This window comes from Hylobates moloch, unplaced genomic scaffold, assembly GCF_009828535.3.
Source record: "Hylobates moloch isolate HMO894 unplaced genomic scaffold, HMol_V3 SCAFFOLD_16, whole genome shotgun sequence".
Taxonomy (NCBI): Eukaryota; Metazoa; Chordata; class Mammalia; order Primates; family Hylobatidae; genus Hylobates; species Hylobates moloch.
This window is the reverse complement of record NW_026652291.1, coordinates 2,561,942-2,578,499: the sequence shown is the minus strand read 5'-3', so window position 1 is coordinate 2,578,499 and position 16,558 is coordinate 2,561,942. Positions and strand designations below refer to the sequence as shown.

At 48.7% G+C, this 16,558-nt stretch overlaps 1 protein-coding gene across 3 annotated transcripts in view; it reads right to left on the bottom strand.

The window, feature by feature from the left end:
- Positions 1-16,558, bottom strand: part of CDC42BPB (CDC42 binding protein kinase beta) — a 132,184-nt gene that overhangs the window by 60,819 nt on the left and 54,807 nt on the right. For all 3 annotated transcript variants that reach the window (XR_004252812.3, XM_032180540.2, XM_032180541.2), the window contains exons 4-5: positions 15,688-15,783; positions 11,321-11,469 (exon numbers count right to left, since the gene is read on the bottom strand). Coding sequence is in view for 2 of the 3 variants with exons in the window: in XM_032180540.2 (XP_032036431.1) it covers positions 11,321-11,469; positions 15,688-15,783 (245 nt within the window). In the remaining variant the exon portion in view is untranslated. The remainder of the gene's footprint in view (positions 1-11,320; positions 11,470-15,687; positions 15,784-16,558) is intronic.

Here is a 16,558-nt window from a genome sequence, read left to right as displayed (position 1 = left end):
AGTCAGATAGGAAGCAGCCAGAGACTAAAGTGGGAGACAGACAAAGAAGGCCCAACAGATGCATAACTGGAGTCCCGGAAAGAAATCAAAACAAAACATGACTAACATTTGACTACAATCCAAGAGAACTTTCCAGAAATTAAAAAAAAAAAAAAAAAAAAAACCTGAATCTAGAATGAGAGGGCCCATAAGATTAAAAAAAAAGAAAATATCAATGTCCTCTTTTTTGAAGCCAGCCAAGTTGATATTGATGTTCATATGAAAAGAAAAGCCAGAAAAGCCCTGAAGTGAGCTGTGATGGGGGGGATCAGGCCCAGATGACTTCAAAACCCACTACACAGCCTCCCTAATTAAAGCAGTGTGGTGCTCGTGTGTGCACAGGCAGAGAGAAAATGGAATAGAGTAGAATGTCTCGAAACAAACCAACTACATAAAAAATCAAGTACAGGACAAAGATAATACAAATCACTGGGGCAAAGATAGACTTAAATAAGTCGGTGTTGTGACAACTGGAGAACCATTTAAAGATAAAATTAGAACCCTTCCTCGTGCCATATATAAGAATAAACCTGAAATGGACCCAAGATCCACATGGAACAGATGAAACCATATGAATGAAAAAGTAAAGATACTAAAAAACAAAACAAAACAACCCCCCCACCACAAAAAAAAAAACAAACACATGGGTTTTCTTTTTCTGGGGGTAATAAGGGATTTCTCATTCGATTACATATAAAATGTTTAAAAATCTGTGTGGCAAAAAACCACAATGAATCACATCAAAAAACAAATGGCAAATTGGGGAAAAATATTTGTAATATATATTACAGATAAAAGGCAAATACTTCCTTAAGAATTGGGGGAGAAAAGCCAGAAATCCTTAAGAAAAGGGTAAAACCCATGAAAAAACTCACATAGGCATGCACACAAAAATACAAACATGATGGTCAACATCATGAGAAAGGTGAAAAAGAAAACTACAATTGTGTACCATCTCTCACCCATCAGAGGGCAAAAATACAGAAGTCTGAAAATACACGGTTGGCAAAGCTGCAAGGAAACAGGCACTTTCATCCACTGCGGGTGGGAACACAAATCGGTAATCTCTATGGAGGGAAACTTACAACATCAAATAAACCTACGTATGTATTTTATTTCTCTCTTGATCCAGCAACCCCACTTCTAGAGAGTCACCCTAAAGGCACATCACCAAAACAAAAACCACCTTGCACAAGGGTATTTATTTCTACATTTATAATTGCAAAATATTGGAAACTATCTAAATTTCCACTCTTAGGAGAGTAGTTGAAAACTACGGTAGTTACCTATGGTAGTTTGCAGTATTATACAAACATAAAAAAGAATGAAGAGCAAGCTGGGTGCGATGGCTCACGCCTGTAATCCCAGCACTTTGGGAGGCTGAGGTGGGAGGATTGCCTGAGGTTGGGAGTTCGAGACCAGCCTGACCAACATGGAGAAACCCCGTCTCTGTTAAAAATACAAAATTAGCTGGGCTGATCGCACCACTGTGCTCCAGCCTGGGCAACAAGAGCGAAACTCCATTTCAAAAAAAAAAAAAAAAAAGAATGAAGAGCTCCATGAGTTGATATGGAATGATTTATAGGATACATCACTAAAGTTTTTAAAGATGCAAAGCAGACATTTAGCGTACCACCTTTTGCTTTTGCTTAACAAAGGAGAAACAAGAAAATGTCTGCATGGACAACAGCAGAAGACAGCAGACTGGCTACAGATCCCGGGTTGCCAGCGGAGGTGGGCAGGATAAGGAAGGCGCGACGCTTCTCTGAGTATAACTTCATGCAGTTTTGGTGTTTTGGAAGCATGCTAACGTCCTACGTACTCAAAGAATAAAACTCAATCAACAAAGGCGGAAGGGAAGTCTAAAATGGAAAACTGATTCAAACCAATCAATCCAACTGTATTTCAAATAAATAACAACACTGAAGGGGGAGATGGGGTTAAAACAAAACAAAACAAATCCAAGTGACTTATGAACACAGAACTTGAATTACTGCAGGTGAGGGGTGCGGTCCCAATGAGATGGGGGAAAACCGCAAACAAACCCAGAACTCTTTTCGGCAGGTTTGTTTCTGTGGTGTCATGGGCAGAGCAATTCTAAAGCTATTTTAGACACATCACGGGACCGAGCAAGTGAGCCCATGGACTAACGGTGCTGGGAGTCACAGTTTCAGTAGGAGGAAGACAGAAATCTGGAAAGGGAGGAAGCCAGGAAGTTAACTCATGCTTCCCGAGTATGCACAGGTAGACGCGTGTGTCCATGAATGTGCATATACTTCTGTTACTACCTCCGCGCGCCGAGGGGCCTAGAAGCAGGCAACCCCATAGTGATGCGCATGCCCAGTACCCAGAACTTGGTCTTCAAAGCCGCTCCCCACTAAAGGGCCTTGAGCTCTTCTGAGAAACAACGGAGTGGGGACAGAGAAGGTACAGGATGAGTCAGAAACTAAGGGCATCCTCAAAAAGTGATGAGGCACAGCGCAAACACAGGAGTCAGCTAGAATGCCAAATATGGGCCAATTTCAGCACAAAAGTAAGTAAGATAGTGAATTAAAAACCACTGGGAGAAAAAAAGGATCCATGTATCCACACTGATCAGAAACAGACCAGTACACAGGGAGAAAGGAGTTGCTTCCTTAGAGCAGAAAGCCAGATGACGACTGGTCAGCGTGGTGGGTCTGGAGTTTGTGAGTCAATCTGCAACCATGCAAAGACTGGTCCAGGCAAAAATCGTTAATGGATACTAAATCTCTGGAGGAAATTTTAAAGAGGAAGAGGATATTTGCATGGTCTTAAAAGTATCTTCCCACAGGGAAAAAACTATATAGCAGAAAAATCTAACAAAATCTTAACTGGGTGATGGATTTATCACCACTGAGAGGCTGATGGATATTGTACACCTGTGGACATGACACCCTGAGAAGGACACAATATAGCTATACACACACATTCCAAGAGGAAGCAACACATCATCTCAATCTATCAGGAGGAAACATCAGATCAAACCAAACTGAGAAGGCTTCTACTGAAAAAGCAAGGGACACTGTATTCTCCAAACACATCAATGTTCTCCCAACCTGCCAATGTCGCAACAGAGAAAGGATGAGGAACTATCCTAATTAAAAGAGATTAAAGAAGAGATGACAATAAATGCAACATGCGATCCTGGACTGGATTCTGCACTGGAAGGAAGAAAATACTGTGAGAGACGCTCCTGGGTCAGCTGAAAAAAATCTAAGTAAAGAGGGATGATTAGGTATGAGCAGTGTAAGTAGGAATTTAGTGGTAAATGCTTGTGGTACACGCAGCTTATTCTTAGATGGGTGAGGAAGAATCTGTGCATGTGTGTACACATGTGGAGAGGGAGGGGGAGGTATATAATAGGAGCCAAAATACTAACAATACGTGAATCTGATTAAAGGTATACAGGTGCTTTGTGTACCATTCTTGCAACCCTTGTATAAGACTGAAATTTTTTAGGTTTGAAATTATTTGAAACATTATTTAAAAAGAAAACTTTTAAAAGAATGCACATGTAATATGATTCCATATATATAGTATTTTAAAACAGGCAAAGCTGATTTATGCTTTCAGAGCCTCACTGTCTAACACGGTAACCCCTAGCCACAGAGGGCTATTCAAACTCAAATTCACGTAAATTACATAAAATGAAGAATTTGGTTCTTTTGTTGCGCCAGCCACATTTTGAGTGCTCATGAGCCACATGTGGCTGGGGCTACCGTATTGAACAGTGCAGATCTAGAACATTCTGTCACTGTGGAAAGTTCTGCATAGCACTGTGGGGGGGGTGAGGGGTGGTGACCTCTGGGGAGGGAGTGATGGGGGAGCCCCAAGGGGGCTTATCTGGGTGCTGCTGTGAGTGTGCAGTTTGGAACAATCCACTGAGTTGCACCCCTTGGTTTGGGAGCTTTACTGAATACCTGTGACATACCTCAGTGAGATTCACATAAAGAAGTCAACTGAAATGGACTTTAAAGTTACAAAAAGCCCTCCTATCCCAACTACAGATAACAGCGATTTAAAGGATGTTTTTGCTGGGACCCAGAAATAAAACAGCCACCAGTTATAAATGGCAGACACAGTACCTGCCATGTATAAACTGTCACAATTGACCCTCAGGCCAGCCAGTGTGGTGGGGTAGAGACTGTGCTCCTCTTGTTACAGAAGAGGCAGCTGACAGCACAGTGACATCACGAGTGACAGCACCTGTGCTCACGTCACACGCTGCAATAACCTAAGAATCCACTCACCGCCTCACCAACTGTTTCAGCACATCAGAATTCAAAAACAACTTTGGTCTCACATTACTTTAGCAGCTTTGACACAAAATCTTTAAGTCTGAAAGAAAAAAATCAAAAGGAAAACATCTGCTGAATATATATATATATAGAGAGAGAGAGACAGAGTCTCACTCTGTCACCCAGGCTGGAGGGCAGTGACACAATCTCAGCTCACTGCAACCTCTGACTCCCTGGGTTCAAGCGATTCTCATACCTCAGCCTCCCAAGTAGCTGGGATTACAGGCGTGCGCTACCATGCCCAGCTAGCTTTTTGCATTTTTAGTAGAGACAGGGTTTTGCTATGTTGGCCAGGCTGGTCTTGAACTTGTGAGCTCAAGCAATCCACTCACCTCAGCCTCCCAAAGTGTTGGGATTATAGGCGTGAGCCACCGCACCTGGCCCATCTGCTGAATATATTATTTTCACTAATAAAAATCCTCTTTTCTTGGAAGTGTCTACTATACATATTTAAATACATCTCAATTAAATTTGCTTCAGAGTAACAAATTCTTCTTCATACGTTATATATATTACGTTCACTTCCCAACAGACTCTACCAGTGTTGGAAAGAAAGGCAGGTATCTGCAACTCTGAAGGCTACATGCAGAGGGCATGCTGACACTGCACCTGACGCCGCAGGTGGGTTCTCAATGAGCCGCTCCACATGGGATGCGAGGCTTCTGGCCAAGAGCACGTCTATTAACAGCACTTTTGGGGACATCTAATAGACTCTCCCACGTCCACCAGTTTTTCTGCATTCCTTTCTCATGAAAAAAGAGTGAAAGGCAGAAAGAGAGCGGGACAGTTGGAAGGATGAGAGGATGGAAGGATGAGAGGATGGAAGGATGGAGGGAAAGAGGGAGGGAGGGAAAGAGGGAGGGAGGGAGGGAAAGAGGGAGGGAGGGAGGGGAAATCAAGACCAACACTCCTGGAAGCAGAAGCAGACCCAGCCCCTGCCCTGCCCTCCCCATGACCAGGGCGCTCAGAGGTGCTCACTTGACCTCACAAACCTTTCACCACGGCTTCCGGCCTCCACTCCCTTCTGTGAGTCATCCATGTAAATAAAAGATGACCAGTTTTATGACAAGGAAGACTTGAAGTAACGCATACAGGACAAATGTATGAAGAGATGCTCAGGGAGGTTCTGTAACAAGCTCTATACCTGGCTGCCGGGAAGAAATGGATTAAAGACAAGGATAATGAGACTACTTTATTTAGGCTGGAACAAACTGGTTCTTCTCCCCCAAAATCTCATCATTTGGGCTTGACTTTTTTGGTTTGGGAATGGAAGGCAGGGCAATTCACAGAGAAATGGAGAAACGATTACATAGGAAAATGTTTAAGGCAAATAACCATAATTTCACATACGCATAAAAAATGTCCCAAGTGGCCTGAGACAGGCTGGGAAGACACAAAAGAGAGTAAGGAGGAGCCGAGACATGCCACAACAAGTGTTCTATGGACTGAGTTAGCAGGAATGCAACGACCAGAGTCCAGGCTAAACAGGACCTGGCTGCCAGGAATTCCCTACAAAACAGGGGTGTTTTTCCAGGGGCCACCCCAGGACCACCAACGCCAGTACACTCTGGGAAGACAGGCCGAGGAGACATCTCCGGAAGGCCATCTGCCTTGTATACCTTCCAGGGGCCTTCAAGTGCTGGCCATTTGCACGCACTGGGGGTCATCTGCACAGTATAATTCTGCATTTAAAATACGTGGTGGTGGTTGATTTTTTTTTTAAGTGAACTTGCTGTCTGTGTGAGGAAAGCTCTCCTGACAGAAGAGCACTGGAGGTTCAGGGCAAGGGCTGGCCTATGGCTCCCAACCTCCGAGGCCTTTAGCTGGGCAGGTGGTCCCCAGGCCAACTGAGAGAGCTGCTGGTCCCCATGGGCCACTGTGCTGGGACTGCCTGTGTCTCCTCTAAAACCAGGGAGCAGTGGCATCTTCAGGGGAGAGTCAGGCACAGGGCTGAGAAGCAGCTCTAGGCTCCCCCAAGCGCCTTTTCTCCCAGCTGCTGAGATTCTGGCTAAAATCACTGGCACCCAGCCGGTGGGGGTGAAAGAGCCAAGGTGAAGTGCAGGCTTTATTTCTCCCTTCCAGTTCTTCCTCTGACACACTGAAAAGGGAGGCTGCTTCTGTCCCTCACCATCCCATTTCTGAGTGATGTCAACTCCCACTTCCAACCGTTCCCCTTGTGGAGCTTCCTGCTGCAAAACCAACAGAGGTCTGATTCCCATAGCAGGTGCGCCTCAGGCTCCAGAGCACAGTCCAACACCTGGGGTGTGGCTCCAGAGCCACTCTGACCACCAGATCTTCTCTCCGAGGTTTTCTTTTCTTTTTATCAGATTTCCTCTACTTCATCTTCTGCCTCTTGTACTCAACTTTCTACTTTAGCTTTTATTTTCCAAGACTTTTTGTTTTCTATTCTTTTTTTTTTATTATTATACTTTAGGTTTTAGGGTACATGTGCATATATTCTTTTTCTTAAAATTTATACTCTGTTCTTATTTTGTTCATACACTATACTCTCTGCTCTCTCTTTAGGGATGTGATGTTCTCTCTCTTTTTTTTGTTTTTTTGAGACAGATTTTCGCTCTTGTTCCCTGGGCTGGAGTGCAATGGCACAATCTTGGCTCACTGCAACCTCCACTTCGCGGCTTTAAGCGATTCTCCTGCCCCAGCCTCCCGAGCAGCTGAGAGTACAGATGCTCATCACTAAGCCTGGCTAATTTTTTGTATTTTTAGTAGAGACGGGGTTTTATCATGTTGGCCAGGCAGGTCTCAAACTCCTGACCTCAGGTGATCCACCTGCCTCGGCCCCCCAAAGTGCTGGGATTACAGGCGTGAGCCACTGTGGCCGATGTTCTCTCTTTGAAACCCTTTGTGTCATTCATGATCTCTGCCTTTCCGGATATCATCAGGGGCTGACCTCTCAGGAGCTGTACCCACCTGTGAGGGGCATGCGCTGGGTCCTGGTCTCCCACTGATTTCCTCACCCAGAAAGCTTTTGGGGTCCAGCTGCGGAAGGCAGGCAGCAGCTGTGAAACCTGCAGACCCCCGCTTGCAGGGTGGGATCCCCGCAGCACCTGACCAACCCCAGGAAGGGGCCCAAGCGGCAGCACAGTGGCACGGGCTCCAAACCACGCCGTAACGTCGGCCAGCGGCACCACTCTGGCGCCAATGACATTTCTTTCTGACCCTACCAAATGTTCGCAATGCCCCACCTGAGACTGGGGTAAGACAGGCCTCCTAGAAAAATCTCTGTTCTAGTCTTAGATTGCATCTGGGCACTCAGTCTGAATAATGAGTTAATGTGGGGGGAAAAATAAAGTTTTAAAATTACATATTTTGATGTCTACTATGCCCGGAGTCAAACGACTGAGCAAAGCTTCTACACAGCCAATTAAGAGAATGAGGATGGCTCACGCCTGTAATCCCAGCACTTTGGGAGGCCGAGGCGGGCGGATCACGAGGTCAGGAGATCAAGACCATTCTGGCTAACACGGTGAAACCCTGTCTCTACTAAAAATACAAAAAAATTAGCCGGGCGTGGTGGCGGGCGCCTGTAGTCCCAGCTACTCGGAAGGCTGAGGCAGGAGAATGGCATGAACCCGGGAGGTGGAGCTTGCAGTGAGCCGAGATCACGCCACTGCACTCCAGCCTGGGCGACAGAGCGAGACTCCGTCTCAAAAAAAAAAAAAAAAAAGAGAGAGAGAATGAGGAGAACGTTTTCTCTTTAGGGAGAGAAAAACAATTAAAAAGGTGGTCAAACTAATTTCCCTGGAGATCTGTGATAAATACAAAGACATTTATTTCTCTATTATGAATTAAGTTCTACCAAGAAGACAGTATAAAATCTAAATGTTAAAATCTATACTAACTTATGGGCCAGGGGTGGTGGCTCATGCCTGTAATCCCAGCACTTTGGGAGGCCGAGGTGGGTGGATCACCTGAGGTCAGGAGTTCTAGACCAGCCTGACCAACATGGAGAAACCCCATCTCTACTAAAAACACAAAATTAGTTGGGCGTGGTGGTGCATGCCTGTAATCCCAGCTACTCGGGAGGCTGAGGCAAGAGAATTGCTTGAACCTGGGAGGTGGAGACTGCAGTGAGCTGAGATCGCGCCATTGCACTCCAGCCTGGGCAACAAGAGTGAGACTCCATCTCAAAAAAAAAAAAAAAAACCTATACTAACTTATAAAAGCAGGCATAACTATGTTAAGAAATGTATTTTTTAAAAAGAAAGAAAGAGAAAGCAATGTCGACAATCTCATCGCACTAAATGAGTGTCTGTTCCTTTGGGACAGTTCCCTGTGTGCTGGGAGGTGCGAGCCATCAGCAATGAGATTAAGGCAAGGTGCCCACCTCTCTAGCCTCAACTGCCTCCTCTAGCAACGAGGCAGCACTCCAGCAAGACGGAAGAGCTATAGCTCAGTGGTGCCCTTGCTCCCCACACAGGAGGGGCTGTGCCTGCTTGGGAAAGCCTCCTGATCACCACGGAGGGGGCCCGAGCACAGGCCTACAGCTCAGAACACAGAGCCATGGAGACCACAACAGCCTCACGCCTCTCGAGAGCAGCCTCCAGGTGGAGGACACAGACACGTGATGCCTGCAAAGTCCCAAGGGGAAAGTGGTTTCCAACCAAAATCTCCACACTGGATAAAGCACCAGGCACAGACACACATGGAATAAAGGCACTGATCTCAAAAAACTATCTCATATACCCCCTTCCAGACAGCATTGGAGGACATGCACTACCAAGCCAAACTAAAAAGCCAAGAAAAAGAAAAACGAACAGCTCGGAAAACCAGGGAGCCAGTCCCAGAAAGGGAGAGGGGATCTCTGCACTTGAAAAGCCATCTCGGAACGAGTGCAGCACAGGACAAACGAGGAACCAACGCAGGAGAGACGAGGGGAACGATGGAAGGGACAGCGCCAAGGAAAACCAGACCGCGACTACCCGATGTGTGTCCGGTACGGAGCTTCATAATGTGGCCACAATATCTGGGCACAAATTAGTGACAGCTACAAAGAAAAGCTAATAAAAAGCAAGGCAATTATCAACTCCAGAGAAAGCAGAAGTTTATGTAAGTGTAGTTCTCAACTGCAAAGCTGCTGTCATAGTTACGCAGTCATAGTATTATCAACACCAAATGCTGACGGAACCATAGCTAAAAGGATGGTTTTCGACCATTCTAATCAGGATGATGTGGGGCCGGGTGCGGTGGCTCACGCCTGTAATCCTAACACTTTGGGAGTCCGAGGTGGGCAGATCACTTGAGGTCAAGAGTTCAAGACCAGCCTGGCCAACATGGCGAAATCCCGTCTCTACTAAAAATACAAAAAAATTAGCCAGGCGTGGTGGCTACTCAGGAGCCTGAGGCAGGAGAATCTCTTGAACCCAGGAGGCAGAGGCTACAGTGAGCGAAATCGTGCCACTGCACTCCAGCCTGGGTGGCAGAGTGAGACTCCATCCTAAAAAAAGATATCAAAATAAAAATAAAAAGGATGATGTGAGAAAGGAAGAGAGTTTGGAAGTACACGTGAGAGAAAGGAAGAGGTAATTATGTAAAAGAGTTAAACTTTCAATTTAATAGATGTGATCTAAAGCCAAAAAAGAAAAGAAAGAAATTAGCAATATAAACCTGTGACTTAAGGAGTTCAAGACCAGCCTGGCCAACATGGCGAAATCCCGTCTCTACTAAAAATACAAAAAAATTAGCCAGGCGTGGTGGCTACTCAGGAGCCTGAGGCAGGAGAATCTCTTGAACCCAGGAGGCAGAGGCTACAGTGAGCGAAATCGTGCCACTGCACTCCAGCCTGGGTGGCAGAGCGAGACTCCATCCTAAAAAAAGATATCAAAATAAAAATAAAAAGGATGATGTGAGAAAGGAAGAGAGTTTGGAAGTACACGTGAGAGAAAGGAAGAGGTAATTATGTAAAAGAGTTAAACTTTCAATTTAATAGATGTGATCTAAAGCCAAAAAAGAAAAGAAAGAAATTAGCAATATAAACCTGTGACTTAAGACACATGAAGGTAGATGCTGGAAAAATAATTTTACAAGTTTACAATAGTTACCTGACCAAGTGTAATCAGCGGGGCCAGGGCTGGGCTTGGTTTTGGTTGGAGGCTCTATAGAAATGTTTGACTTTTTAAACCTATTACCATAAAATTATCTTGTAATAAAAATACAAGTAAAACTAGTTTTTAAAAACAACAGAAACCAAAACAAACCACAGGACTGAATCTTTGAGACTCAGGACAAGAGGGATGCAAAGATGTGGACTCAGTGGCTGAGTCACTGGGGAGCTGCCCTCCCAGCCGAGAAGGCAGAGGGGGCCCCGGAGAGCAAGAGAGGGAGCTGCTTCAGGCCTCTGTCCCACACGCTCTCTCAGCTCAAGTCCTGCATGTCGTAGTGACGGAAGCCTCTTCCGCAAGCCCATATTTCCTTTGTGAGTGTGTCCTGGGGCCCTTCAGGGGTCAGCACGGCACAGAGAAGACCAGAGTTGAGAACGAATGTGGAGACAGAGGGCCCCAGGCCCCACACGAGACATTTCAGGGTGGTAGGGACAGAGGACCCCAGGGCCCACGTGAGCCCCAGGGAGCACAGGTTTAGGGAGGGGGTCTCGGGCGGTAGAGACAGAGGATCCTGGACCCCACGTGAGCCCCAGGGAGCACAGGCATTTCAGGGAGGGGGTCTCGGATGGGGAGAAGTTGAGTCAATATCAAATAAGTATCAAAAGACACAGTGGCTTCAGCTGACAGCAGACCATCACAACTGTAACAGTGAGAGCTGGGATCCACTGGGTGCTGGGGCTGGAAGACGGTGATGTGGCCAAATCAGTCTGAGCTGCGGCAGCTCAAAGTAGGGACTCGCTACCTACATGGCTTCTTGGGATGGCCTGGACTTGGGAGCTCTGAAAGTAGTATTTTAACAATTAAACGTGGTTTCCATAAAGTGTATCAGAAGCCGGTTACCTGTGCACGTAATGAAGCTGATGGATGGAGTCAATCGCCAGCACCATTTCACCAATGTAGAACCTCGCCATATCTTCTGGAAGCTTGTCTTCAAATTTGCTGAGCAGGGTCAGTAAATCACCACCCACATAGTAATCCATGACTAAGTACTACAAATTGGAAAGAGAAGGGGAGAGAATACCACATTTAGTCACCACTAAACCTGACAATTACAGGCCAGCCTTCCACGGCGAGGTTCTCAGGCTCCAGGTCTGGCTCGTGGCATCTCAGCTGCTCTTCTGTCACCCAAGACCCTCCTTCTGGAATGCGCACCCCGATGCGTCCACGCCGCCGCCATCTTCAGGGATGCATATGGCAGAGAGCGGACTTCAGTAAGTGATGTATTTAATCAATGGGAGGAATGATGAAAGGGCTTGATGTTGGAGAGGGCACTCTAAAAGCTAGTGACCCGAAGCAGAAGCACAGTTAATAGCCCATCAATCCTATGGGTTTAAAAATAATTCTCCAGGATCTCATGTTATGTGAGGACGACACCAGACCAGAGAAGGGAGGCGAAGTATCTAACATCACACGTGGTATCAGCAGTTCTTATTGGAAAGATTATATCATAAAAGAGCCGAAAGATAATTACTTATAGGTTCACTCCAACAGAAACCTCAGAAAAGCTCCTGCTTAAGTAGAAATTGGAGTAATGGAAGAAAAACCATCTGCTAGCAGGGCTGAGCCCGTCACCTCCCTGTGAGTCCCCTCGCCACCGGGCCAGCCGTGCTGGGAGTGGGTGACCCCGAGGTGAGCCTGCATGGAGCTCTGCCGGAGGAGAGCCTGTCTCTTGCAGCACTCAGAAAGCTCAGACCACAAAGCCCACAGTCTGTGGAGGCCCCAGTGGGGAGATCTCACAGGTCAGAGAGGCCCAGGACGGGCAAGACCATCACAGCCAGAGTCAGGGTGGCAGCCAACACCTCCATCTCTGGGGCCGCTGTGCCTCAGGGACTGCTGGGGAAGCACGCGGCCTGAGCCTCACAGGAGCTGCCTTCCTTGGTGCAAATTTCCTGTGAAGAGATGGATGCTCTGGTCTGGACAGCTAGCTTTTAACCAACCCACACAGGGAGGAAACGCCCTGTTTATCAGCCGGGACGGTGACCCTGTAGTATTTATTGAGAACCTAATCATATCAGCTGCTGTCACCATGAAGGCCTACGCTCGGGCCCAGGCTGTGAGACACAGGTCAGTGCTGTCCTGTTCACGCTCCCACCTGCCCTCGCCTCTGGCACCAAGACCCCATCGACACGGGAGGCTTGGGGATGGGCTCAGGGTCGCCCAGCAAGCAAGGACAGAGCAAAGACCTGGGCCCAACAGTCAGACTCCACGCCCATCACATCCAACCAGACTGCGGTGTCTCCAAAGGAAGGGAAGCGCCACACCAGTGGGCTTGTCTGAGGAAGGGAGGGGCCCAGCTAATCATAGGAAATGACAGAAGCCTTCATTTTAGGTCCGTATTCGCAACAGAATCTTTACCAGCAAACTCTCATCCCTTCCAAGCCTCTCCACAGCTGTCCCACCCTGTGGAGCCTTCCTCAAGTCTTCCTGCCGCCGCTGAGGGCAGCCTCAGCCTCCCTGCCCTGGCTCAGGCACTGCCCGTCCTTCCCCACCGAGTTTTTCAGTTTGTTCATTCGCTTGTGCACCCTCACCATGGCCATGTTGGCCCCTCTGGCAACAGGGGCGCTGGCATGCACGAGACAGCAAGGTCCCTGGCTCAGCAGAGCTTACACTGGGGGCAGGAGGGACCGTGGCCAGCAGGGAGAGCAGGCAGTGGTGAATGCCAGCTGACCGCAGGCCGCCTGGTGAGGTGGCCAGGCCAGAGGCTGCCAAGCAGAGGCCTGAGGGGAGCCGGGGTCGTCTCCAGATGAAGGAGTGCGTGCAAAGCAGCTAGGAGGAAAGTGGCAGCGGCACCCTGGAGCCTGCCAAATGGGGAGGGCCGGCCACAGTGGGGGCTGCAGCCCCACACTCAGAGCAGTGAATGGGTGATGTTCCCCAACTACGTTCAGAAGCCCAGGCACGCAGGTGCCGCTGTGTGCGGAGGGCAATGGAGAGGGGGTGTGGACGCACACTGCAGACATTCCAAAGGGAGAGGCCCTGGCAGCTGACGGACACACACGGGGCCGGGGAGATGCAGTGAACGAACGGCCAGGCCCTCGGGCCCCTAAAGAAGGCCGTGGGGTTGAGTCAAGCCCTTACTAGCTGAGCCCCAGCCACGTCCACGTCTGCCGAGAACTCTAAGAGCAGGAGCATCCTACAGCAGCACTGGGTCTGATCAGCAGTCTCCTGGAACACGGTCCGTGAGGAAAGCTAACGCAGGAGCTTGTGAGGCAGACGGCGGGGGCCCACTCCAGAAAGAGAACCAGACCTAGTCTGTCCTGTCACAGAACGTGGGGTGCTGAGATAAGCCAGTAAGTTTTAGTTAGCAGTCAAACAGGTTTAATTTTGATAAAACTCTGTGAGATAGATCCAATAGAAACTGTAGCAGAACCCGCTCTGTGGGTGGTCAGACGAACCCACGTTTCCATGTCACCATGAGAGGCACCTGACAGCAGCCTGCACTCGGGCCAGCCTCACAACCATAGGAAGAGGAACTGGCCTAACCCTCAACACCCCCGCTCAAGGTGGCAGGTGTGCACCGCAGAGGCCGGCCCCGCAGTCACGGGCCAGAAAGCTTCCCAGGCCTCACCTTCATTCTCTCATCGTTAATTTTCATGGTACTTCTACCTGGGCAACTCCAAAACCTCAAGAACATGGAATCTTCACAGGGGCTCCTAATTGACGTGTCTTAACTTAGAATAAACGTGGCAACACCTAACGTTTCAGATGGCAGCACGCTATGCTAATTTCGAAAAAAATATTAGAAACAAAACAAGAAGCATCATCTTCCTTTGTGCAGATCGCAGTTGCCTGTACTCCTTGGAAACTTCACTCAGTTCTTATCACAAGCGGAAATGAACTGGAGATAGTCCACTGGGGTCCCAGGAGCAGGGACACTGAGCAGGAAGCAGGGGAGTTTATGTGGAGGTGGCCCCAGAGCAGGGGACCCGGAACCTGCTCGCCAGGCTGGGGCTGGCTCTCGGCCACAGGTGCTGTTATCCATGTGGTCACTCTGGGCAAGTGACTTCGCCTCTCTCTGCCCGAGACACCCCTTATGAAACAGAGGAATCACTGGGTCGTTGGGAAGACTGACGGGGACCCCTGTGGGTCTGAAATGTCCTAAGTGCTCAACAAACACTAGCTGCCCCCTCTGCTGGGCAAACACATATATGTAAAGTCTACATAATCAGTACACCTTTTTCCCTAATCCTGGGTGTTCAAATCTCAGGGCTTTCTCTGATGCTTCAAGGGTTCCTTTAGGGTGAATGTAAGGATCCCACACTACTCCATCTGCTGTGAACCAATGGAGCGCACAACCCAGGAGCTTCAGGTGGACACGCGTTGGCTGCCACGGAAAAGGAAGCCTCGGGTCCCTGCTCTGAGGCTCGGTGACCACAGCGACCACACCCCTCTCGCCACCGCTGCAGAAACGGTGCCATTGGGAATGAGCTGGGCTCAGACCTGCTTCTCTGAAGTCTGCACACGTCACGTCCACCCAGAGCTCCAGCAGTGGACGCTTTTAGGTTCAGGCAAACCTGAAGAGTCACTCTAGGAATAAAAAGTCCTGAACAAGGCGGTCTGCGGGTCACTCAGCGGCCGAGACCAAGGGCTGGTTTCCCCTTCACCGCTAAGTCAGCTGCCTTAGAGTGCTGTGGAGGCGAACACGCTTGACAATGCACATGCATGTGCGTCACGAGGCTGATCCGTCCCTCCTGAAAGCAAGCCCTGTTTAAATCAGAAAAATACACAGGCAGCGTGGAGACTAAGAGTCACCTAAAACCTGTCAAGAGGGCCTGGGGCACCTACCCCACCGCGGGAGGACAGGAGGACTGCAGGCCCGTGAGACGAGACGCACTCCCGGACTCAGCCCTAGATGAGATGGAGGCAAAAACATCCACGTGGCCGAATCCCCACTGCGGTTCCTTATTCTCAATAATCCAAGATTGAAAGTGTTTCAAACTCCCAGCTGATTTAAATGTAATAAACCCAGCGAACAAACTAATCAGCTTCTCTAGTGATTAGAAAAAAACAAAGTCCTTACTTTCATACGTTTACTTTAAAGAAGTTCTACCTGACAATTACTGCATGAAAACAAGCCCCTCCATTTTATCGAGTCCAATACACATTTTTAAAATGTCAGTTCCACGCTGTCTTACTCAATTTTTAGTGACAGCTCAAAGGAATAAAGCCAGAGCGAAAGCGCTGACCGAGTCTCTGGCCGTGCAACCTACCAGGTGGTTCTCATCCTGAAAGGCGTAGTGCAGCGCAGTGATCCACTGGCAGTCGCCGTTCACCAGCACATCACGCTCCTCTCGGAAGCACGCGGTCTGCAAAGCAATGAGGCATCAGTCTGTGTTCACTGGGAAGTAGGCCAGAGAGGGTACTGCCGGTCTCGGGGTCCCTGCTGGGACAGTGGCTCCACCCACGGTGTCCCTGCCTTCCAGGCTCCTCCTCATGCACCACCCCGAGGCTGCTGAGGCTGAGCCATCCCTCATCCCTTCCTCTCCCAAGCCCCGTGCAGGTGCCAAGGGTTGCTGAGGACGCAGTTGCGCCCTGCTATCCCGCAGGCACCATTTCTGTGGCTGACACTTAGATTCACCCCACCCTCATGTGGATTCCTGACTGGGCTCCTCCCACCTGGCACCTCCTGACTTCTCTACCAGATCAACCTCTGCCAAGTATCGATGGCATGGGCAGCCCCACTCGTCTGCCCTCTCCGTCCTATACCCACTGTTGAGCTGCTGTGCAGCTGGCAGGAGAGGAGCACACGTTTGCTGAAATCACAGTATAGTGATGACACGACGATCGTCACAGACTCCACTAGGGAGGCCTACAGCCAGCAGCACAGGGCAAGAGGCTGCCCTCTACCCTGCTACAGCTTCCAAGAGTTTTAATGCCCAGGTGGCATCTCTGTTTAAAAGTCACCAGGCCTGGCAGAGCACGGTGGCTCACACCTGTAAATCTAGCACTTTGGGAGGCCAAGGTGGGTGGATCACCTGAGGTCAGGAGTTCAAGACCAGCCTGGCCAACATGATGAAACTCCGTCTCTACTAAAAACTAGAAAAACTAGCTAGGTGTGGTGGCAGGTGCCTGTAATCCCAG